Source organism: Bos grunniens, chromosome 9 (assembly GCF_055505025.1).
Source record: "Bos grunniens cultivar Pamir isolate PY7600 chromosome 9, Bosgru_T2T1.0, whole genome shotgun sequence".
NCBI lineage: Eukaryota > Metazoa > Chordata > Mammalia > Artiodactyla > Bovidae > Bos > Bos grunniens.
Window position 1 is genome coordinate 61911246 of NC_141173.1, and position 26196 is coordinate 61937441.

General features: G+C 38.5%; 1 protein-coding gene across 4 annotated transcripts; it reads right to left on the reverse strand.

The window, feature by feature from the left end:
- Positions 1 to 5417: 5417 nt before the first annotated feature.
- PM20D2 (peptidase M20 domain containing 2) lies at positions 5418 to 23581 on the reverse strand. 4 transcript variants are annotated; one of them, XR_015133136.1, is made up of 8 exons: positions 22917 to 23508; positions 21219 to 21268; positions 20380 to 20528; positions 16079 to 16221; positions 14588 to 14742; positions 11706 to 11841; positions 10561 to 10668; positions 5418 to 10339 (listed from the first exon to the last, which is right to left on the reverse strand). XR_015133136.1 is itself a non-coding variant. In XM_086317766.1 (7 exons), the coding sequence occupies exons 1-7, from the start codon at positions 23370 to 23372 to the stop codon at positions 10200 to 10202; spliced, it is 1287 nt and encodes a 428-aa protein (XP_086173892.1). In that variant the 5' UTR covers positions 23373 to 23581; the 3' UTR covers positions 5418 to 10199. The 4 variants fall into 4 exon arrangements, 2 of the variants coding, with proteins under 2 accessions (XP_086173892.1, XP_086173893.1); XM_086317766.1 differs by lacking the exon at positions 21219 to 21268 and having other exon boundaries at positions 22917 to 23581; XR_015133137.1 differs by lacking the exon at positions 14588 to 14742 and having other exon boundaries at positions 9932 to 10339.
- Positions 23582 to 26196: the final 2615 nt, after the last annotated feature.

Genomic DNA, 26196 nt, shown 5'->3' on the forward strand with positions numbered 1-26196 from the left:
TTTGAACCAGCATATAGGATGCTGTATTGTATTAGTCTGCTCAGGCTGCCAGAGTGGAGTACCGCAAACTGGGCAGCTTAAACAATAGAGATTCATTTTCTTTCAGTTCTGGAGGCTGGAAGTCCAAGGTCAAGGGGTTGGCAGGTTTGTTTTCTCCTGAGGCCTGTCTCCTGGGCTGGCAGATGCCGCCTCCTTGCTGCCCTCGTCTGGCCTCTTTGTCTGAGCACATGCGTCTTTGGTGTCTCTTCTTTTACGTGACACAAGTCATATTGGATTTCAGCCCTGCCCTTGCGATCTCATTTAACCTTAATTACCTCTTTGAAGGCCCTATCTTCAAAGAAATCACAGGGGTGAGAACTTCAAAATACAAATTTTGGGAAGACACAATTAGGGAATTATTCAGCTTCATAACAGTATAGATAGTGCATCTGAGGGCAGGAGGAGACGGGGGCGACAGGATGAGATGGTTGGATGGCATCACTGACTCAGTGGACATGAGTTTGAGCAAACTCCAGGAGATAGTGAAGGACAGGGAAGTCTGGCATGCTGCAGTCCATGGGGGCACAAAGAGTCGGACACAACTGAGCAGCTGAACAACAACAGTGCATATTATAAGTATTTACTCTTGATCTTTACAACATAATCACATACAATATTGTTTTTTAGAGTGATCTTTAAAAGGCTTGTTCACATTGATATCTATACTAGTGGTATGAAGAATAAGTTATTGAATTCATGCTCAATGTCTTTGCTACCTTTTCTAGCAATTCTCAGGTGACCTCTACAAAGCATCTAACAGCATTGATTGAGGTGGCAGTACTTTGCTTTCAAAGCTGTCACTGAGACAGAACTCTGTAATTTGACTTCATAAAAACCCAAATACAAAGCAACTCTCTTTTCTGATAATTTTGGAGAAAACCACCCTTTATACGTGGACATCTATAGTACTTAATAAACTTGTTGGCTTGACTGGAGAGTAGAGAGATTTGGTTAATAATATTGTCTAGTTAACAGGCAGGTATGAGGACTTCCCCGCCGGTCCAGTGGTTAAGACTGCGTCTCACTGCAGGGGCATGGATTCAATCCCTGGTGAGGAGACTAAGATCCTGCATGCCATGCAGTGCAGCTAAAGAAAAAAAAAAAGGCAGGTATCACCTGAATACTGAACAAATAAATTGGCACTCACAATACATAAACATTAATATGAGGAAAAAATTTTTAATAGTTGCACTTTTCTATTTATTCATTTTTAATAGTGGCACTTTCTGTATCCATTCATTCATTCAGCAAGTAATTCTAAGCACCTAGTATGTAGCATGCAACGTTCAAGAGCAGTGCTCCTCAAACTGTCTGTGGTGAAGGACCAGTTTGTTTAATTATTTTATATTTCCAATTCACTGGAGAACTTCACAAACCTAGGTCTAAGCCTGCATTCCACCCTGTAGGAATGGACTTGTGGGTTTGACCATGGAGCCCAAAATTGTGTGTGAATGTAAGTCATAATAATCAAAATAAAGCATACAGAAAAAGAACATTTCATTCTGATTATTAAAAAAACTGTGTTACAACTGAGTTTCTTTGTATGGGAAATTCCAGTATTTGCAGTAATAAGAAAGCACATTATCCAACAAACACATTAATAATGTTAGAATAAAACCATTTAATTCACTTAAGTATTATCACCACTCTCAAAATAATTGGATGCTTTAACTTTTCAATTTAATATTGTTTAATTTTTATCTATATATAATTGGGACAAATACTTGTAATTCCCAGAAGAACCCTGGCATTACCTAGGAACATGTTAGGAAAGCAGAACATCAAGCCTCACCCCACACCCAATTAGAATCTGTATGTTAACAAGTTCCCCAGGTGATTCTTACGTACATTCAAGTGAGCAAAGCACTGAACTAGGTTTGTGTGACCATATACCTTTAGTATCATTCACAAAAAGTTACGTAAGAGCTGCATTTATACATGAAGCAACTCAGTATTGCATGCTTACTCTATGTGGGAGGAATATTTCCTTTCTTTCTACCTTTTTTGTTTTGGAGGGGATGGTAATTTGTAAAGTTGTAAAAAGCAGAAAAAAACCCATTCATAATCCTATTAGCCAGGGGCAACTAGTGTTACTTATCTTTTTTTCTACATAGTTTTGTAAAGTTGCCACCATATGTTATATACAAATTGATACAGGCTTTTTTCCATGACATAGTATGACCATTTTCCTACTAAAAACTCCCTATAGTTTGCAGCCATTAAAACCATTCCATACTATGAGTGTGCATCTTTTCCTTAACACTGGATAAAAAAATAATACTGTGATGAATACTCTTAGGGAAATATTCTTGTCACACTCTAGACTTAATTTCCTCATATTAACAATGAATGTATAGAATGGATGCTGATTTGAGATCAGTAGTATTATTATATTGAGTAAATAGTGTGTAGTGTAATTCCAAGTTCTCAGCTTTTTAAGACTTTAAAAATCACAAATGGAACTAAACTATACCTTGTTAATGTTAGTCACTCAGTTATGTCCGACTCTTTGTGACTCTATGTGACACCATAGCCCACCAGGGTCCTCTGTCCATGAAATTCTCCAGGTAAGAATACTGGAGTGGGGGTAGCCATTCCCTTCTCATGGGGATCTTCCCAATTCGGGGATCAAACCCAGGTCTCTTGTATTGCAGGCAGATTCTTTACCATCTGAGCCAACCAGGGAAGTTCAAAACTATACCTTAGTGATTCAATGGAACAGAACCCACTCAAACTAGCTTAAGACCACAGGAATCACAAAGACATGAAGTGCATAAATGGCTATGCCTGATGAGTACTGTAACGATTGCAGACAGCTTCTCTTTCTCGGCAGTTACCTTTCCTTTTTTTTAGTGTGATTTGCTTTATTCACTATGAAGATTGTCCTTCTCTGCTCACACATGACAGTTACCTCCAGATTCATTGACCTTAAAATCCCAGAGGTCATCATCCTCTAAATGACCTCAATTCTTAATTCCCAGGACAGCTAATTCAAGTATCTCTCCACCCTTATCAAAATCCCATTTCAGTCTGTATAGGCCTTCTACTAAGCTAAAAGAGGGTGAGCTGGCCCTTCAGGAGATGTGAAAGGAATTAGAAACAAGAGTCAGAATAAGCTTTTTCCTACTCAGCCTACCCTGCACTCAATAATAGCTGTCTGCAAATGAGGTCAGAACAAGGACACTTCACAGTTAAACAACCTACCCCCGCAAATTACCAAAACATCAGAAACTGATTGAACATGAAGAACACGCTTCTGTACAGGCAGAAAAATGTATTTCTTTGGCAATGGGAATGGATAAATCAAAGCCATATATTAATAGGTAATAATAAATACAGTTATGACATATTGGGGTGAGGAGAGAAGATAAGTTTGATTAGTCAAATTGTTCTTATCTTAGAATAAGAAATCTATGCTTTGTGAGTTAATTTCTAAATTTTGTTATTATTTCCACTTGATTTTCTAAATTCTTTTGTTCCAACCTTGGATCAATGAAACAAGTAGTATTTAGGCCGCCAGAACTTAGAAAATGGCAGAGGGTAGGTGGGGTAATAGCAACATCAGAAGCTGGGAAACATGGGCTAAAATCTGATTGGAGAGACTCCTAGAGATAAGGGGCTTCCCCGGTGGACCCAGTAGTAGAGAACCTGCCTGCCACTACAGGAAACATGAGATGTGGGTTCAATCTCCAGGTTGGAAAGATCCCCTGGAGGAGGGCATGGGAACCCACTCCAGTATTCTTGCCTGGGAAATCCCATGGACAGAGGAGCATGGTGGGCTACAGTCCATAGGATCACAAGGAGTCGGACATGACTGAGCACCATCATAAACATCTGAAACAGCTGTGGCTGCGATCTCTTTCTGGCTGGGATTTTCTATTATAAGCTCTTCTTACATACATATTTTTTACAAAAGAGCTTGTCTTAAAAACACACAACCCACCTGAGTGGGTTTTGTGACTTTGGATGGATGGGCAGAAGCTAAAAGCTAAGCCAATGGGAGGTATACCAAATAGTTGCTGCGGGTAACCGCTCCATCTCTGAGGAAACATTAGGCTGAACAATAACTGAGTAGCCCCTCACCACTTTCAGAGATTAATGGACAGACAACAGCTTAAAGTTTTGCTAAGATTTCAACTGCACCCAAGTCTACTTTTTCACAGGTGGCCTCTTACTCCCCTATCAAGCTAAAAGCAAACTTGAATTCTTATAGTTCAGGGGTACTTAGATTCGTATCAAACTCTTTTAAGCTTCTCATACACAACACATGATCCTCCTGTGAGGAAGGAGTCAGGTCTGATGACAAGGATTGAAGTGATGGTTAATCCTGAATCTATATCATTCACAGGCAGTAACAGTGCTTGGATCTAGATTTGGTTATTCCTTAAATAAATTAAGCTCAAGTGGGAAAACATGAAATTTTGGAACTGCTTTCCATTCTCTCGGGTCAAATAAAAAGGTGTCAGGCATTAGCAACACAACTAATAGATAAAAGTCCAAACTCTCAAAGGCAACTCATTGTTTGCTCAGTGGGGCAATGGCTAGTCTTTTGAGCTAAACAAGAATTTTGTCTATTGAAGACCCTGACTTGATATTCTTTTCTATTTCGTATATCTGAGGTTTATTTTTTAAAGCGACTGGATGCTGTGAGCCATTATACTAATCAAAGCTCATTTTACATTTTATTTTTATTTTTTTATTTTTTTTAAATTTCACGCCCGCCCGAGAGAACATGGTGACGCCGGCCCTGCTGAAGGTCGGTCAGACAGGCCTCACCGCGCATGCGCGGAAGCTGCGTTACGCGCCCCGCCCACCCCCCGTCTCTCATTTTACATTTTAATCATTGGGAAAAAAAGAACAGATTTGGACTCTATTTTGAAAGCCAGTTCAAACCAAAAAAAACACGGACACTTGTAATTTTTTTCATATGAGGCACTTATTCTCTAGCCATTGATAAGAATCTAAAAATCTGCTCTGTTGCATTTATTACATAGTATGACTTTGTACTGAAGTTGAAAAACATTTTTTAAGAAAATTCAATACTGTAATTATGTACCTATGTCTTATCATGTAAAACTTGTCCTGGCATTTCTCAGCATCTGAGACTAGTAAAACACTCGTTTTTAAACAAAAATAATTGTTCTTTTTAAATTCTCATATACATAACATGACATTATAGTATAAAAGCAACATCTGTAATACTGAATAAGAGACTATAATATATACAGCAGAAACCAACACAACATTGTAAAGAGATTATCCTCTCCAAAAAATAAATTTTTAAAAAAGATTATGTCACACTGTATTTGGGTAATTGTGCTTTATAGTCATGCATTTTCAAAACTCCCTATATAGGTTGAAAAAAACCACAACTGCTATTTGATAAATACATTTATTAACATCATACATTTTTTCATACATACTTTAATATATGTATGCATTAAAATATTTTTTAAATGACTATGATCTGATGGTAGTAGAGATTGATTTTACTTGAAAATATTAACTTCATACATATCAAATGCATCATCCTTAACTATATAATTTGTTTGCAAAAGGCTTGCTGAAGTATAAACAAAAATAAAGAAGCAGTTTTTCATACTTTACACACTTATAAAGAGTTGCTGGCTAGCAGGAAGACAATTGACTTATTTTATAATGAAAATTTACTTTGATCTTTTGAAGGCTAGTACTATGTAGGACATTTTCCAGAAGACCAGAGATACTTCAGATAAAAAGTAAGAAATGTATAAAATAAAAACTATCTGAAAGGTTTTCTAAAAAGAACATATTATACAGGTTTGTAGATAATCATTCTTTAAGAAGACTTTTCATATCAATTTCTTCTATTCAAACAGACTGAGATAACTCAGGTATTTTAAAATATTTCAGAAACACTTCCTCAAAAATTTCCAAGACAGCAGCCTTCAGGTGTTCCCTCAAACCCAGTGTTGCTTAAATGAAGCCAATCTTACGAGAAGTTACCACCAACCACAAGTGTTTGGGAGCATGAACTATATTTCACTCTTTACCTTACCCCCAGTGCTTAGAAGTAGGCTCTCCTGGACAAATGTTTACCAAACTCAACTGTTGAAAAGATCACTACAACTCACTAATAAATAAACAGTCCTTTGGAGGATTGTGGGAAACCAAAACAGTTCCAGTTTATATAAGTATTCACAAACCGATGAAAATGTTCTGCTGCTGCTGCTGCTAAGTCACTTCAGTCGTGTCCGACTCTGTGCGACCTCATAGACGGCAGCCCATCAGGCTCCCCTGTCCCTGGGATTCTCCAGACAAGAACATTGGAGTGGGTTGCCATTTCCTTCTCCAATGCATGAAAGTGAAAAGTGAAAGTGAAGTTGCTCAGTCATGTCCAACTCTTAGCGGCCCCATGGACTGCAGCCCACCAGGCTCCTCCGTCCATGGGATTTTCCAGGCAAGAGTGTTCTAGTTTAACCTAAATGTCCCAGCCCTTATGAGTGCTATAGGAAGAAGCAATTAAAAGGGAAAAATTCCTGAATAATTAATAAAATATGAGTAGTTTTTAAAACTAATAGAACCTGAGAATTTTAAGAAGCAAGCTAAATATTAGCTACATTCAATCATTATTATAGTATATAGCAACTTGGTAGTGAGTCAAAGTGAAGTCGCTCAGTCATGTCCGACTCTTTTCGACCCCATGGACTGTAGCCTATCAGGCTCCTCCATCCATGGGATTTTCCTGGCAAGAGTACTGGAGTGGATTGCCATTTCCTTCTCCAGGGGATCTTCCCGACCCAGGAATCGAACACGGGTCTCCCGCATTGCAGGCAGACGCTTTACTGTCTGAGCCACCAGGGAAGCCCTCTAGTAGTGAGTAGTACCACATAATCGTTTTATACAGGTCCCATATTCAGTCAGGCCTGCTTTTAAAATTAAATCACAAAAGAAAACACATGTTCAATCTGTTATTAAATGTAAACCATTAATCTGGATTATACATTTTAGGTCTATTAATTTAACAAAAATAGCCAAAAGTTGGTATTTGAGGAAAAGGCTTTTAGTTTAGCCTGTGAATAGTGAAAGTTTAAAAAAAAAAAAGCATGTAAAAAAACCATTTTCTATATAAACCAAGATACTCAAGCAGGTCCACCTATGTCTCTAGTTTAGGTCAGAAGTTGATTCAATATTTTAAAGGTCAAATTCTTTTAAACTTTATACTGACTTAGCTTGGCCTGTTTTATCTTTCAAATGAGTCAGGTTTTAATGTACCTAAAGGAAATTAAGCATACTGAAAAGACAATGGCTTCAAAGAATACATAATTGAGCAGAGGAATAACATACAATCACTGAATCTAAGAGATGGTCAAGTGTCATTATTCAAACTAATTCTGGGAGAAAAAGTTAGTTGCCCCCTTTCTGAAAAACAAGACACCAAATTTTGAAAAAGTCTTATTCATGTGTCAACCTCCTAAAATTATTCATCATTTACATATATAGAGTATATGTATATACATATATATATAACCCTTTTTATCTAGAAGTGACACTTCTCCTGAAATTGAGTGGTTCTCCATTTATCCTCCAAATAATCTTTGGAGATTTAATCTAAAATGTGAGGCCCAATCAACACAATGATAATTTAAGCTAAGTATAAACATTTATGAAAATTTAGCACATTACAAACACGCCACTGAAGTATGAGGATAAAGAAAGACCTTATTTCCAAAAGGAGAAACTACCGTTACAAAGAAGTGTTTCCCTGGTGACTCAAACGGTAACGAATCTGCCTGCAATGCGGGAGACCTGGCTTTGATCCCTGGGTTGGGAAGATCCTCTGGAGAAGGGAATGCAACCCACTCCAGTATTCTTGCCTGGGAAATCCCATGGACAGAGGAGCCTGGTGGGCTACAGTCCATGTGTCACAAAGAGTCTGTCACGACTGAGCAACTAATACTTTCACAAAGGAAGTAGTCTCCCAAATTCTAATTACATAGCGAATATTAGCTACACTTATTCCTCTGGATGGGAGATTTTGACTCAGCATTTATTTACGTATTTATTTATTTATTTATTTTTTTCTTGGGGTAAGTGTGAAGGACTCCCGTACTCTCCGAGTTGACCCTTCTCCCCCAGTCTCCAAGTTGGCCTCCTATTTACGTATTTATTTACATGCTTTAATGTAACATGGCTATTAACTCACTAGTAAATAAAAATGAAGAGGGATTTAAAAAGTCTTAATTATAAAGAATAAAGTCTGAATTATACTAAATAACTTAACATAAAATGTGAAGGTGAGATCTAGGGGGAAATGGAATTCTCCAGGCAAGAATACTGAAGTGGGTAGCCATTCCCTTCTCCAGGGGATCTTCCGGATCCAGGGATCTACTCTGATTTTTAAAAATCAGACAAAGAATGTCAAGGAGGATCAAGTTCTAAAAGCTGATACAAAGAGTTAAGAAGAGTGGCTTGCACAGGAGACGGCCTTAAGGCTGGATACTACAAGAAAGCAAACTTCGAAAGAGCCACAACCCCCAGTGAGGACAAACCACTGACACATTATGGGCACTGCTGTCTAAATCCCTTTCTCAGTGTTTTCGATCCAGAGGCTTGAAGTCTTCTTCTAGGAGAAGATCTGATTATATGATGTAAGTCAAAGAGAACCAGTTTTTATGTTATACAGGATGGACTGGGGCAGACAGTAAATATTTTAGGTGTTGCAGGTCACACAATTTGCTCTCTGATGCTGTTTCTTCCTGCTCCCTTTAAAAAAAGAACAGCTCATTTTCAGCATGCTAGCCATAAACAATCAGGCTGCTTGCCAAATCAGGCCAGTCTGCAGACAGCAGATACAGAAGGAAAGCAATTCTCAAATACTAACTCTCCTCTCAAATTCCCCTTTCTTTTATCTTTAAATAGCTTCAGATAGAAGAGGAAATAGAGGTTTAAAAGACTATAAGGATAAGGGATCAAATCTAACTTTCCAAATGAGAAGCCAAAGTGTTAGAGCATACAAACTGACCTGCTTACAGCTGAGACCAAATGCTCACTTTGCTCTCTTCCCCCCTTCCGTTTTTGGAATGCTTATGACTCAAATTTGAGGACTCTCTTTAAAATAAAGACTCCTGGACCTTTACTATACTCACAGCTTAATATATTTGTTTTACTGGAAACTTTTCACATTTTTTTATCATGACAAAGAAAGTCACACCAGGAAAAACTAATATAATACTTTTTAGTTTATACTGGGTTAGCATGGGGTTTAAGGGGGCTTAGAATTCTGTTCCCTAAATTTAATAAACTACCGAGTTTGCTCAGGCTGGACAGGCTAGCTTCTGAGGAGAAGCCTGAATAGGGCTGCTAGGTAAAGGGGACCAGTTCCATGATATTAACGTTCAAGATAAGCAGACATCACTCCTCTCACCATATTCCTCTAGGACACATGGGGCCACCAAGCAAAAACCTTACAGGAAGAGTCTAATCCTATCCATCTACCATTTTCCCTATTACAATAATACGGAATGAGAAACAGCACTTCATTGCCACTTCTCAGAGTAGGTTATATACAAAAAAGAACATTTTCATTTTCTTTCAAATGGTAACTTAAGCTCATTCTTTGTAGCTGAGTTTCTAATTGTTTCCCACAGCATTTCTGATTAAAAGCCTACCTTTATTATCAATGAAAAGAGTCTCTAGACTGAAACAGATACAGTCAGATATTCCAAATGAATCTTCCCTAAATTTAGAACAGGAATTCTTAAACAACTTTATAGAACACGTGTTACCAACCAATACCAAAAATATCTCTTCATGTGCCCATTATGAATGTAAAGCCTGAAATCTCTTGGATCTTTTAAAATACACTCACACAACATATGGCTTTATAAAATATTATCACCAATAAACCATGTGTCATCCAGGTTGTTTATGAAATGCCAGCTCTGAAAGGTCACAATTTCATCAGACACAGATTTGCGAAATTTTCACTGTAGATATGAGGTAATATGTTTTTTCCACATCATGTCCTCACTTTTCAGGTAAGAGGAATTTGACTCCTTTAAGACTGAAAAACAAGCCATGCCCTCCTCGCTCATTAAAAAAGATTACAGGAAAAAAATTATCACTTCTTCTGAATGATCTGTAAGTAGCTCCTAAACCCTCCTTTTATTCTACTGTATTTAAAACTTTTCTTCTTCTAGTTTCAATCTGAAGTCCTCTCTGATTCTTTCCAGCAACTCTGGTTTAAAAATAACATCCAATGCAGTCATTGCCAGAGCTTTGGCTGTTCTCAAAGTGTAGAACTGAGCTTCTTGTGATCCTAAAGAGGAGAGAAGTTAAATAAAGGTAATTTCATATGTATTACACCTAATTTATTCGTTTTCAGGTTAGCTCTCAATATCTAAATGGCCTCTCCAACTGACCACCACAATACAGTATTTCCTGAGGTGTTCAGTAAAGAAGTGATAATGGGCTAAACTGAGCAGTTAGAAGGGCAGCTACTACTACAAAAAGAGCTCATGTCAAAACATCAACACTTACCTGCAGCTTCAGTATATTGTTCTGTATGATTCAAGGCATTAGACCCAATGTAAAAATATGGATGAATCCCGGGAACCACAAAAGAAACATTTCCAAAATCGGTAGATCCTTGGAAAGGTAAGACAAATCATGAATTTTTAATTGCTAGTCCAACAGAGCACATGTACCTTAATCTCTATACATCTGACATGATTTATAACTCCTTCCCTTCCAGAAATTCTCTACCCTTTTGGTTTCCATGACTCCACTCTCTACTGACTGGCTTTCTCTATGACTCCCTCTCTAGTCACTTCTGTCGCCTGTTTCCTGAGCACTGGTGATCCCTAGGGCTTCATCTCTGGGTTACTCCTTCCTCTGTGTCCTCAGGCAACCTCCTCAACATTGAAACCTATGTCTTCAATCACCTCTCATGTGTTAACAACCTAGTCTCACCCTAGACAACTTTTGGAATAGGCTATTGAACAGCTTTCCTGAGAAGTCCTATGAAGACCTCAAATTTAACAAATGAATAATTTATACCAACCCACCCTACTTCAGCCTGCTCTTCCCTTGAACTCTTATCTCGTTGAATGACATCAACACCCTGTTTTTATCTCCAAGTCCCCCTGAGTCTACATCATCAATATCTACCATATTTTAGGAGATACATTTCTAACATGTAAACATGTTAACAATAATGCTCTTTAAAGCACACAAAAAAAACCCCTAAAATAACCTGATATACTTATGCATGTTTAAATTCTAATAGTTGTTTGTTATTTCTCAGAAACTGAAAATGTCCCCATATAGCCAAGTCCTTAGTAACCTGTTTACTGATAACTGAGAATGAATTAAAATTTGATTTCCCCTTTAAGTAGCTTACTTAAAAATTAGAACTAAGCAAATTTAAACACTAGAAACACTTAGAATATAAAGCCAAGAGTAGGTTGGCTGTTTCTAAAAGCAAATCTGTTCACATGACATTCTACATTCACTGAAGAGTTCTTTAATGTCTTTCTCCTAACCACTAAGTTTGTAAAAAAGTGTCATTAAAAAGCATAAGCAATACTTCCCCCAACCTCCAAAGTTGTTAAGCAAAACCATTTAACCTTGGATGGTAGTTCCCTTCCTCAAACAGCATGGTATGTCTGAAAGAACTTAATTACCTGAAGGGCCACTGAACATAGCATCTTCTGAAATGAAGTCTATTCCCAGCTTTTTTCCATTTTCAACATAAGCTTTCCACAGACTCTTATTGGGAAGAACATTGTAATAATCATGTGCTCCACCGTTAATTTCCACCTAATAAAAATTATAACACAAATTTAAAATTAAGAAATTTGAATTCACGATCTAATTTTCAAATCAGCACTGGTTCTCTAACAGAAAGAGGTTTTAAAAGGAGGCGCCTTCCCTTCAGGATATAAACTCTCTCAAATCTTTACTTTAAAAAAAACACATTTTTCTATAATGGGAGTTCCTAGGACCCTATCTCCTTTATGCTTTACACGCACCAAAGCACACAAGGTCACCTAGTTCTACCAACCAGTAGTCTCAGTTTCAGTCACCTAAACCAGGAGTGGGGGCAGCCAGGAATCTCCACTTTAACCAGCACCCCCAAGTAATTTTGATGCAGGTGGTCCCAAAGCCACATAAGAAACACTGCTCTAGGCTACAGCCCCTAAAAGACAAATCAAGATTTACTAATTTTCAGCCTGGAAAACCCCATGGACAGAGGAGCCTGGTAGGCTGCAGTCCATGGGATCGCTAAGAGTTGGACACAACTGAGCGACTTCACTTTCACTTTTCACTTTCCTGCATTGGAGAAGGCAATGGCACCCCACTCCAGTATTCTTGCCTGGAGAATCCCACGGACGGAGGAGCCTGGTGGGCCTCAGTCCATAGGGTCCCTAAAAATCGGGCACAACTGAGCGACTTCACTTTCACTTTTCACTTTCCTGCATTGGAGAAGGAAATGGCAACCCACTCCAGTGTTCTTGCCTGGAGAATCCCAGGGACGACGGAGCCTGGTGGGCTGCTGTCTATGGGGTCACACAGAGTTGGGCACGACTGAAGCGACTTAGCAGCAGCAGTAGTATACAAACTGACACTGACACCACTACCTGGTCTGAAAGGTATGAAGTACTTTAAGAGAAAGACAGAAGATCCACAGTGTGGAGGGGTTGACTATGGTCCTCATTTATTAATTTCAGTGCATTAAGATACAGAAGCAGTTTACATGTGCCCAGTTAAGAGGATTTACAGATTTAGATTTTATTAAATAAAAAATGGGCAATATTCCCACAAACTAAAGATAATTCCAATAACATTAGCAAAAACCAATTATAAAATGGCAGAGATAATAATTATTTTACTCTTAGCAACATCTAAGTTAGAAACAATGAAAATCTAAACAAAGTCACACAGTTGTGTCTGACTCTTTGTGACTCCAAGGAATTCTCCAGGCCAGAATACTGGAGTTGGTAGCTGTTCCCTTCTCCAGAGGATCTTCCCAACCCAGGGATTGAACCCAGGTCTCCCACATTGCAGGTGGATTCTTTATGAGCTGAGCTACCAGGGAAGCCCAACAGATACTATAAGTCAGCCAAAACATAAAAATTATTAAATGACTATTTAAGTATAAGAGGAGATAAGCAATCTATCTGATAAGATATTTAAAGTAATAATCATAAATATGCTCAAAGAACTCAGGAGAAGAATGGATGAACAGAAAGAGCAGTTTTAAACAAAGAGTTGGAAAATATAAAAAAGAACTACACAGAGCTAAACAATACAGTAACTGAAATAAGAAATACACTATAAGAAATCAACAGTAGATTAAATGATACAGAGTAACAGATGAGCAAAGTGGAAGACAAAGTAGTGATAATCACTCAAGCTGAAAAGAAAAAAGAAAAATGAATTTTTAAAAATGAAGACAGTTTAAGAACCCTTTGGGACAACATCGAGAGTATTAACATTTGTATTATAGGGATCCCAAAAGGAGAAGAGAGAGAGAGGAGCAGAGAACATACTTGAAGACATAATAGCTAAAAACTTCTCTAATCTGGTAAACAGACATCTAGTCCAGGAAACACAGAGAATACCAAACAGGATCAACCTGAAAAGGACCATGCTGTCATTAAACAGCAAAAATTAAAGATGAAGACAGAATATTAAAAAGCAAAAGAGAAGAGCAACAAGTTACCTACAAGGGAATTCCCATAAGGCTATCAGCTGACTTTTCAGCAGAAACTCTGCAGGCCAGAGGGAGTAGCGCAATATACTTTAAGTGATGGAAGGGGAAACCTACAACCAAGAATACCCTCCTGACAAAGCTTTCATTCAGATTTGAAGCAGAGATCAAAAGTTTCACAAACAAGCAAAAGCTAAGAGTTCAGTATCACAAAGCCCCAACTTTCTAAGAAATGTCTGAAGGACTGTTTAAGCAAAAAAAAAAAAAAAAGGCCATGATTGAAAATATGAAAATTACAAAAGGAAAAATCTCATTGCCAAAGGTAAATACATGGTAAAAGTAGTAGATCAACCACTTTAAAGCTAGTAGGAAGGTTAAAAGACAAAAGTAGCAAAATCATGTGTAACTATAGTAATGAGTTAAGGGACACACAAAAGAAAAAGGTGTAAAATACGGTATCAAAAGCGGTAACTGTGACAGGAGGAATAAAAACAAAAGATAGGTTTGGCTGATTTTGCCATAAAGTTGCCTTCATAGCAACTATATAGAGCAATTCTAAAAGCATAACTGCCAATAAGGAAAAATATAACTTGCAGAAAGGCAGGGATTCTAGCTCAGCAATACCAGTTATTCTAAGTCCTGTGTGATAAGACAACTGTGGTCTTCCCTGTGCGAACACCGAGTAAAATAAATAAGAATGAAAGACTTTCAAATCAACTGATTTTTGCATATTCAAGACACTGCCAAATGAAAGCAAGGCAAAATTAGGTTCTAATGTAACTTAATATAGACAGTCCCAGCCCACATATATACTTCTGATTATAACTTAGATTAACTCTTAAAAGTTCTTACTGTGCACCCAGTAGCCAAAGCTGCAGCTCTGAAGCAATCTTCTGCCTTTTTGGTCAAAACTGGAAGTTCTTTCATTGAGGGTGCACGGAAGTAATAGATTAACTCAGAATAAGAGGGAATGATATTGGGTTTTACACCACCATTTTTTATTATACCTATAAAAAGAACCAAATTACTGGAATTGAACTTGGAGCTTGGAGACCATTCCTTTAGTTTAAATACAACCATAAAGTTTTTCAGCCAAAACAAATATACAGAAAAATAGTTTAAACTTATTACCTTCACATATATACCAATCAAGATTTTGATGTTATTCAAGTTTCTATGCATTGTGGGATACTTACTGGCTAACAGGAAAAATAAAATAACTGTCTGTATGTACTTTAGCCTGAGGAATTTACATGTTAATAAATTATGATTCTTGACTAAAAAGAAACTGTCAGAAATTTTTACAAGTATTGTTAGCCTTCTGAAAGGGAGTTTTATTTCAGTGGGCTTTCTCACAGTTGTATATTTTGCTAAACTTTTGACATAAGGAAAAACCCCAATGGTATGAGGTTCTATAATTACCCTCATATCTTAGGAATCCCACTTTAAATGGCGTTTGGCTCTGGGGAAATATTTGAGAATATTTTTATGTCAATAAGAAACCAATACAAATCAAAGATCACAAAGTATACTCTCAGCTGTCAAAACAAATGCATTTATTTGGAACTACACTGAGAAGAAAGATGTATCCATTCAAAATAATAACTAAAATAAATAAGCAAAGCCTAATATTTTATGACCTGCTTTTTTTAAAAAGTATTTTTACATATTCATGTTTGGTCCTTTTAAAGACACTAAAGTAGAAAATTGGTAAAAGTGCAGTTACGAACTAATTTTAGAGAACAGCAAAATCGGGTAAAGAAGAGATCTGAAGTAGAATACTTTCCCAAAGCATAAGGAAAGAAACTAAAAAATAAATCTGCAACTTCAAGACAGTACTTTATTACTGTATTTACATTAAAGTGCTACACATAATTTTAAATTATGCGTAATACGTTTACTTAGGATTAACAGCACTTGAATATATAAAACCAGTAACCATCAATTTTTTTTAAATGAGAAAACAATGAAATTTTGTTATCAAGAAACAGGATAACTGGGAAATCAAGTTCTAACTTTCAAATACCAACAGAAAGAACATATATCCTTTACATAAAAACATCAGTTCTAATACTCAAAATGACCATACTATTTATGTACAAATAATCTTAACCACATGTAAACAAACATCTACTATCCTGCCCCAGGAATTTCTGAAAATGTTAAAAAATTTTTTGAATATTCATACAGTACATAAAATGTCCCCAATTTTTTTTACATTTAAAAAAATTTATGTATTTGTTTTAAACCCCAATTTTTTTCATCAAATAGTCTATTAAAGAATTGTATTGCACTCAAATATATTAAGCACCATCTATTACCCAAAGTATCTGACATTTGTACCATGAACTCTCCAGGTTGGTTTCAGTTGCTGTCTTAACACAGACAGATTGTTGTAAGCGAGGACAGCAGCATCTAATGCATTCAGCCCTTCCCAGGGATAAGCAGCAGCATGAGACGCTTTACCGTAGTACTTCACAGTCACACTAGGAAATAAAACATCATTAGGGATTACTTTTTTCAATATCACTAAACAAAGAAAATCCAATCATTATTCAAAATTAATTCACACTGCTGGAATTTTTATTTGCAAATTATTTGTAGCAATAATGTATCAATTTACATATTTTAGTTCTAATTTACATGTAAAACAGGAACTAACACAAAGAAAGCAGTCCAAAAAAGAATTTTGCTCAAACTCCTCTTCAAATTAAATCTGTACACCATTAAACTTAAATAAACAATCCAATACTGTATTAAGTGCTGGTATTACAAAAAAGATGGCTCCTGTCTTCTACACTGTATTGTGACAGTTCTCTATCAAAGGTCTGCAGAAACTCAGATAATTCTGTCTTAGGGGTGGGGAAAGGTCAAGGAAAGACAAAAAGGAGGTCACTTTTTTGTGTGTGTGGGTTTTTATTTTTACTTTTTTTTTTTTTTGCAGAGCTACCCCGCTTATGGATTTTTAGCTCTCTGAGGAGGGATCAAATTCTGTGCCCTCAGCAGTGAGTGCACAGAGTTCTAACCAGTGGACTACCAGAGATTTCCCAGGATATAATATTTGAAATGGGTTAAGAAAACCTCTAAAAATCAGATTAAACTCACAATTTTATAAATACTATTGCTTTAAGTCAGCTGTTCCTGATCAATACTTTATTAATGTTCCAGAATACCCGTATCACTAAAGCCTTAAAATTTTATACACTGTTTTCTCACTTTCAAATAGTTCTCATGCTAGTCTAACTACTCAGATACAATAAAAAACAAATTTCAAGGGATTAGATCTGACAGACAGAGGGCCTGAAGAACTATGGATGGAGGTTTGTGACACTGTACAGCAGGCAGGGATCAAGACCATTCCCATGGAAAAGAAATGCAAAAAGGCAAAACGGTTGTCTGAGGAGACCTTACAAATAGCTGTGAATAGAAGAGAAGCAAAAGGCAAAGGAGAAAAGGAAAGATATACCCATTTGAATGCAGAATTCCAAAGAATAGCAAGGAGAGATAAGAAAGCCTTTCTCAGTGATCAATGCAAAGAAATAGAGGAAAACAACAGAATGGGAAAGTCTAGAGATTTCTTCAAGAAAATTAGAGATACCAAGGGAACATTTCATGCAAAGATGGGTATAATAAAGGACAGAAATGGTATGGACCTAACAGAAGCAGAAGATATTAAGAAGAGGTGGCAAGAATACACAGAAGAACTATACAAAAAAGACCTTCATGACCCAGATAATCACAATGGTGTGATCACCAACCTAGAGCCAGATATTCTGGAATGTGAAGTCAAGTGGGCCTTAGAAAGCATCACTATGAACAAAGCTAGTGGAGGTGATGGAATTCCAGTTGAACCATTTCAAATCCTAAAAGATGATGCTGTGAAAATGCTGCACTCAATATGCCAGCAAATTTGGAAAACTCAGCAGTGGCCACAGGACTGGAAAAGGTCAGTTTTCATTCCAATCCCAAAGAAAGGCAATGCCAAAGAATGCTCAAACTACTGCACAATTGCACTCATCTCACACAATAGTAAAGTAATGCTCAAAATTCTCCAACCCAGGCTTCAGCAATACGTGAACCATGAATTTCCAAATGTTCAAGCTGGTTTTAGAAAAGGCAGAGGAACCAGAGATCAAATTGCCAACATCCACTGGATCATCGAAAAAGCAAGAGAGTTTCAGAAAAACATCTACTTCTGCTTTATTGACTATGCCAAAGCCTTTGATTGTGTGGATCACAATAAACTGTGGAAAATTCTGAAAGAGATGGGAATACCAGACCACCTCACCTGCCTCTTGAGAAACCTGTATGCAGGTCAGGAAGCAACAGTTAGAACTGGACATGGAACAACAGACTGGTTCCAAATTGGGAAAGGAGTATATCAAGGCTATATATTGTCACCCTGCTTCTTTAACTTATATGCAGAGTACATCATGAGAAACGCTGGGCTGAATGAAGCACAAGCTGGAATCAAGATTGCCGGAAGAAATATCAGTAGCCTCAGATATGCAGATGATACCACCCTTCTGGCAGAAAGCGAAAAACTAAAGAGCCTCTTGATGAAAGTGAAAGAGGAGAGTGAAAAAGTTGGCTTAAAGCTCAACATTCAGAAAACGAAGATCATGGCATCTGGTCCCATCACTTCATGGCAAATAGACGGGGAAACAGTGTCAGACTTTATTTTTTTGGACTCCAAAATCACTGTAGATGGTGACTGCAGCCATGAAATTAAAAGACGCTTACTCCTCAGAAGGAAAGTTATGACCAACCTAGACATCATATTAAAAAGAAGAGACATTGCTTTGCCAACAAAGGTCCGTCTAGTCAAAGCTATGGTTTTTCCAGTAGTCATGTGTGGATGTGAGAGTTGGACTATAAAGAAAGCTGAGCGCCAAAGAATTGATGCTTTTGAACTGTGGTGTTAGAGAAGACTCTTGAAGAGTCCCTTGGACTGCAAGGAGATCCAACCAGTCCATTCTAAAGGAGATCAGTCCTGAATATTCATTGGAAGGACTGATGCTGAAGCTGAAACTCCAATACTTTGGCCACCTGATGCGAAGAACTGACTCATTTGAAAAGACCCCGATGCTGGGAAAGACTGAAGGCGGGAGGAGAAGGGGACGACAGAGGATGAGATGGCTGGATGGCATCGTTGACTCAATGGACATGAGTTTGAGTAAACTCCAGAAGTTGGTGATGGACAGGAAGGTCTGGAGTGCTGCAGTCCATGGGGTTGCAAAGAGTTGGACATGACTGAGTGACTGAACTGAACTGAAGGTTTAAAGAAAGGATTACATATTAAATAGTTATTTACAAAGATGAGTTGCTTTGATAATACTTTTTAAGCCTGAATAATAGTACCCATGTGTAAATTAATAAAAAGTCACTTAGATTTTTTTTTTAAATGAGTAGATTCAGGAGGCTCATGACAATTCTTACTGATTCCAAACATTCAATTAACAAAACAAAACAAGTAAAAGCATTCAAGTAAAATACATTTTAAAAATTTTAGGATACTTGTTATTTCCTCAATATATATCTTATCACCATCACTCAGAAACTGGAATTTTAACAAAACTGGTGATAAATATTATAAAATAGAAAAGGATGTCCTTTATGAAAAGGATTCTAGCACTATTTTTTCTAGGATTCAAATCTATGTACAATTAAAGCACAATAAACTACAGGAAAAGAAATGCTAATGCTTGTTTTGTATTAGCATTAGTATTTTAGGCTTAAAAACGTATTAAAAAGTGATGTGGAATGATATTCAAGACATATTGTTTAATTTAAAAAGCAAGAGCAAGATCAACAATATATTTAGAAGAATATTTTTGAGGAAATCCTCCTTTAAAATTTAATTTATACATGTACCTATTTTATGGCTATTAATACACCCTAAAAGTTCTGGAAGAATATATATCTCTAGAAAAGGACAGGATGTGGGGAAGGTGAGTAACAGGGACACAGTGGTTTATTTATTGTTACAGATTTTTAGCGTAAATAGATGAGTAATTTTTTAAAATTTTTGTTCTTGTTCTCTTTCCACCTTAGAAGATGGCCAATGAAAATCTAAGAAGTCAGATACTAAGAAAAGGCCTGAGGCCAAAAGGGCTGACTTCAGGATCAAGGCCAATAAACCTACCTAACCCTAAATCCTAGAAGGCTAATGGACTGGGAAGCCTGCCTGCAGCCACTGGCCCCTTCTAGCCAGAGGCATTGGCAGAGATTTCTAATCTCTAAAGTTTTCCAGAGGTGTACTACTATACATCATCCTTGAAACCAAAGACGAAAGATTCTTCCTTCTGTCACAACACCAATTTCTGGTGATAAGGCCGAAGACACCAGAACAGTTAAAATACTCACCCTCTGAAAACAGGGGATGCAGAGAGGTAGGTTAACTGAACTATCCTTAGCACTGAACTATCACTAGCCCTGCTGGGTTGTTTCCTCTATTACTCTCTAGATACTGCAGAGAATGTAGGGTTTTCCTGAAGCACCTGAGCAGTGGCTCCTTGGAACCAGACTACTAACTGGACCATTAACTATTATGGTGAAACTTCTGATGTAAAAATTTAAACCACTTCAATGATGCACCCAGGTACCAAAATAAATAAGAAGTTTCTTTCAACTTGATTACTCACTCATGTTCAGCAACATCAGGTAGATAAGCAGCATTCTCTTGAGATGGATGGGCCATAAAAACAACATCAAGATTTTTGAAAGCCCCGGCTTCAATTAAATCAATTTTGCCACCACCATCTTCCTCTGCAGGGGTTCCCAGGACAATTACCTAGAAAGAAATAACTGTGTCAGAGGGACAAAAATTCCTAGTAGGAAATGTCAGTCAGATTTCCTTGCATATATATCCACAATCTACATCAAACTATGAAGAGAGATTTTGTTCTCTGACTCTTAAATTATGCAGTGGGCATAAATATATGGTGCTAAATTAATCACAAACTTGCAGTTGACATTATTATACCAATTTATTGCAGAGTATGTACTAAAACCTCTACAGGAAATTTTTCCCAATCTTCTAACACAATTTTATATAACTAATGTCAAAGATGAAAAAAGATAAGTACTATATACTAAGTCCCTCAAAATTATTTAGGACTTATTTCTTAAAGCTTTTATTTGATTATCTTTTAGTATATGTATATAATGATTCATAATCACTTTACTGTAAGGAACTTTTTAGTTACTAGTTATCCTCACAACAACCCTGTGAGGTAGGTAAGAGATTCTTGTCATCATTTTAAGAAAGGTGGTTTTGAGGCACGGAGTCAAGTGTCTTGCCCCAGGTCACAGAGCAAGTCTTAAGGCAGAGCTGGGATAGATACCCTGACCTTCAGGCCTGAACTTTGTTTCTTTACTAAACTACCTCTTTAAAAGGTCTTAACACATTAATCCTTTATGAAAAATATTAAATAAATCTTAATACCACAGTTAGAAATGGCCAACTGTTACACAAACTTACTAATTCGATTCCACCAGCTCAACCAGGCAGATTTATTGGTCACCAAACACCTAATTAAACAAAAGAGAACTTTACAGAATAAACATTTTACTTTGATATTTAAACTTTAACTTCTTCAAACAATTTTTAAAAGTAAAGACAAATTATCTATAAACAACTAATACACTTTCAAGGTCACGTACAAGAACACAATGAAACAAGCTGGAAAAAGTCTTGGCTTGCAAAGAGAATCAACATAAAACTCCATTTTCAGGTAAGACAGATAACCTTCTAAATCTGAGTATTAAGATTCAAAATCAGAAGTGTGTATACTTCCAGGCATCCAAACTCTTATATTAAGCTGCTTTTTACTCTTAATCTTTGACTCAAGAAATCTGATGACTTTTCAGGTTAAATCTTGCTGACTTCTCTGAACCTTTCATAAACCTGGTTAAAGCTAAACCTCTCCAGTGTTTCATGCAACAGCAAAGGACACCTCCTCCCCCAAACAAAACAAAATCCTAGCCAGATGAAAAACAATGGCCCAATCAGAGGCAGAAAAGAGAAGGCAGCTAAACAGAAAAAGCCACAAAAGATGGAACTGTTAGAATAAAAGAGAAAGGTTACTGACGCTGGAAAAAAATGGGCTAAAGAATATGAAATATAACACTAGTCTTCCCCTTAACCGGAATGGTGCTGACTGAATCTTAGCTCACAGAATGAAGAATATACAATTTGGAAAAACAGAGTAACACAAGATTAAACTTGCCCACCTGGTGGGCTGCCGTCTATGGGGTCGCACAGAGTCAGACACGACTGAAGCGACTTAGCAGCAGCAGCAGCAGCAGCACGGCTAACATAAACAACATTTCCCTGTTTAATTTCGAGTTAATTTCTTAAAATCACGAAATAAACTTTAAGACTTAAGGATCAACTCATCTATGTTCTTAATGGTCACTCTCTTCCCATTTTCTGTATACTTCTAGAAGTTTTGTAGTTCTACTGGCTGAACATTTCCTATCCAAACTCCAATGATTCTAATCACAACAGCTTCTAGAACTGCCACAAACAAAAAAAAAATTTTTGGAGTCTAACAAGGAGGGTCTGCAGGTCTCCCTACAATAACTACTTCCTTCTAGAGCTTGCACAAGCTTGTCAGCCAATTGCGATTGTCCCATTACCAAAAATAAGCCATCACGAAAACCAGGCTTGGTTCTAAGGTTCTTTCCTAAGGGAGAAAGTCAACTCAATTGTTTACAACTATACAGGAGAAACTTCCCTGGCTCAGACGGTAAAAGCATCTGCCCACAATGTGGGGGATCCGGGTTCGATCCCTGGGTAGGGAAGATCCCCTAGAGAACGAAATGGCAATCCACTCCAGTACTCTTGCCTGGAAAATCCCATGGACGGAGAAGCCTGGTAGGCTACAGTCCGTGGGGTCACAAAGAGTCGAACACGACTGACTGACTTCACTTCACATACAGGAGAGAAAAAGCAAAAATCTGTAAAATGTCGCTAGGTCTGCAACTCATGAACTACTGATTTTGATCCAGGGATTCTGCCCACTATAGCAAAGGCCAGGACATCGAGCGCTGTCTCTTACACCTGCCCCGGGGTGGGAAGGGACTGATGCGCAAGGGAAGCGCCAGCTGCCGCCCTTCTCCGGTCGGTCCCGGACTGGGCAGGCAAAGAGAGCCCCACTCCCGGGTCCCACCTCACCTTCACCGGCAGAGGCAGTCCGGCGAGGCTCTCCAGGGCCCCCTTCATGCCCAGGGCGGCCGCCGCCCCGACCTCGGCGATCAGGTTGTGGCCGCAGGCGTGCCCGATGCCGGGCAGCGCGTCGTACTCGCATAGAAAGCCCAGGTGCAGCGGGCGCGGTGCCGCCCAGCCCCCCGGCGACCCCCACTCCGCGCGGAAGGCCGTGGCCAGCTGGTAGTGCGGCTGCACGGCCCACGACCCGGCCGGGGTCTCGCTCTGGAAGAAGCGCGTCAGCACTCCGTGGGCGTGATGCTCCTCGTAGGCCAGCTCGGGCTCGCTCCAGATGGCGCGGCTCAGGGCCCCCAGGCGCTCGGCCGCGGCGTCGATGCACTCCGCCGCGCGCAGCTTCAGCAGCTCCAGATCGGAGACGCTGGCGCAGGCACCCCCTTCCACCGGCCGCTCCTCTCCGGGTCTCATCGTGCCTACAGCCTGTGACCGGTCAGCAGTTCTCGCCGTGGAACGCTGGCCGCTCCCGGCGGCCCACCGAGCCTGCGTACACACCCGGCGTCCGCGGAGGTCGTCGCCACAGCTCCCGGGAGACCCGCCCCCGAGTCCCCCCGGCCCCGCCTCCAGAGCCTCGCCCGAAACGTGCTCCGCCCCTTCTGCAGCCCGCAGGTGCTCCGCCCCCCAGTCCGGGCGCGGGTCGCTGGGAAAAACCCGGTTCTGGCGCCTCCTCCGCTCTTCTCAGGTCTCGTGGCTGTCCTGACAATTGATCTATGCTCTAAGGATATTATTCCTTGCCCGTCGTTGCTTCTGTCCCACAGTAGCAGAATGGGGACGGTTTCATTGGCTAATAGGTATCAGAGGCAGACCAAGTGAACGTTTGTTGATATTCAGAGTCGATAAGTCGTGTCCGACACTGCGACCCCGTCGACTGTAGCCCGCCAGGCTCCTCTGTCCATGAGATTTTCGGGCAAGAATACTGGAATGGGTTGCCATTTCCTTCTCCAGGGGATCTTCCCAACCCAGGGATTAAAACACAACCCCTCTCCCCCCACCTCAGCCCCAGCACGTGCTGCAGTGCAGGTGGATTCTTTATCGCTGAACCAACCAGGGGAGTCAAGTGGAACATAGTCTCCCTGAAAAACCAGCTCTCTCTAAAATAGGAATAAGCCACTCTGTTTCTAGAATAGTAATACAAATTTATACAAGGTTTTTAGTTCATAAAATTGGGTGCCAATGTAAATGGTTTGCAAAGAACACCGGTCTATAGACTACGAACTTCACTTTGCGGTTTGCCCTCACTTTCTTCTCCTTGAGGTTATTACTGTGTAATAGAAAAGCTGAAACTACTGTATATGGCTTTCTCATTAGAATCAGTACTCACTAATGACTGGAACAGCGTCTGGAACGCAGTAAGCACTATCTATGTATTCTCTTTATAGTCTATTTGAGTGGAATAGAATTAGAATTAAGAATTTAAAATGAGGTTGTTTTTTTTTTTGTTTTGTTTTTTAAAGCGCAAAACAAAGTTAATTAAAAGATGACAGAGGATGAGATGGCTGGATGGCATCACTGACTCGATGGACATGAGTCTCAGTGAACTCCGGGAGTTGGTGATGGACAGGGAGGCCTGGCGTGCTGCGATTCATGGGGTCGCAAAGAGTCGGACACGACTGAGCGACTGATCTGATCTGATACTCATTCTACTTTGTTGATTTGACTATGTTTTTTTTAATAGTAACAGCTTTGACAGAGAACATATTTTCTGTTTTCATTTACAATTTTGAGGCTGAACTCAAGTAACATGAGGTGTGCGGTTGCTGTCCACGTTATAACTCGGTTTTAGATTACCCAATGAAGAAATTCAAGATTCTCCAGAATGAAGCACAAAGTCTGAAAAACTGTTGTTGATGATATAACTATTAATAGCACGGTAGAGATTTATAATCTAAGGTGTTCCACATAGTAAAAGCTTCCATCAGCATCTCATACCCTATCACCTCTATTCTTAATTTGTCACAATTAGGTTAAATCAGACAATATATTCATGTAATAAGACAAATATATTTTTAAAAATATTTTTGGTATGAATCTTTTTTAAAGCCTTCATTGAATTGCTACAGTATTGCATCTGTTTTATGTGGGATGTTAGCTTCCCAACCAGGGATTGAACCCACACCCTCTTCATTGGAAGGGGACGTCTCAACCACTGGACCACCAGGGAAGTCCCCCAAATGTGTTTTTTTTTTTGAAAGTGCATTTCTGATCTAAAGAAAGCTAATATACATGAAGACTATCTACTGCTGCTTTTACCTACTACATGTATTGACATCCTAGAGTATGTTAAAATACTAGAGTAATGTCACATTCTAGATCAGAAAATACTGTCATTCTCAGTCTAACCAAAACTCAGCTCTAGAGACAACAAAGGTGGAATTAAATTCCTAGACCCTCTTGTCTATGCTTAATAAAGTTACCAAGATACACTCCTGCAGTAATCTCCTTTGAGTCTATGTGATTCCGCATTACTGTGCTCAGCTGGCTGAAAAACTGGCCTTGTTTGAGTAAAAACAATAGGTGACATTTGTAGAGCACTTCCTCTGTAACAGGAGCTAAGTGCTTTACAAAGTATTAACTCATGTAATTCTCATAACAACCGATGAGGTTGCTAATGAGATTGTTTATCTTCACTTTACAGATGCACTGTATGAGATTTCACTGCTGGTAAGTAGTGGATCTTCTAGATATGTATAGATAAGTATAAAACAGAAGCCAGTCTGGCTCCAGGGGCCTACTTTCAGCCTCTGTGCTCTATTGCTTATCCAAATTCTTAAATTCATCTATAGCTTGTCAATTGTCACCAGAACCCATAACAGTTACTCATTTTGAATAAATTTATTGCAGCAACCCTGCCTGCTGACATCAGTAGCACTCATGTTTGCTTGCTTTTATAGGCAGCTATAAACAACAACAGAAAAGGGGTACATAGAAATTCTATATAGAAGCTGCTATTTATATGACTTGTGAATTAACAAAGCTGTCACTTGAGGTAGAGAAAAGTAGATTCATTTCAAGCTTTGTTTTGTGTGTATGCACATGCATGCATTCATGTGTTGGGTTTCTATTGTTGGCAGCCTGTATTTCTTACTTATTGTATTCTTAAATTAATTTATTTAATAAATTGTAATAATTTGTTGAATATATATCTTCCCCTCCAGTCTTTAAACTTCTTTTGCCTTCCCACTGTGTTTCTAACATGGTACAGTGGTGATACAACCTTTCCTTGTCAATAAATGTT

Bases quoted from the DNA above. Each gene is read 5' to 3' on its own strand.
- PM20D2 (XM_086317766.1), bottom strand. From the start codon at position 23,372: ATGAGACCCGGAGAGGAGCGGCCGGTGGAAGGGGGTGCCTGCGCCAGC. The intron at 14,743-16,078 runs GTACAAATGTCA...TTCTTTTTATAG, and splicing joins ACCAACCTGGAGAGTTCATG to GTATAATAAAAAATGGTGGT. The intron at 10,340-10,560 runs GTAAGTGTTGAT...TCTCCTCTTTAG, and splicing joins ACAATATACTGAAGCTGCAG to GATCACAAGAAGCTCAGTTC.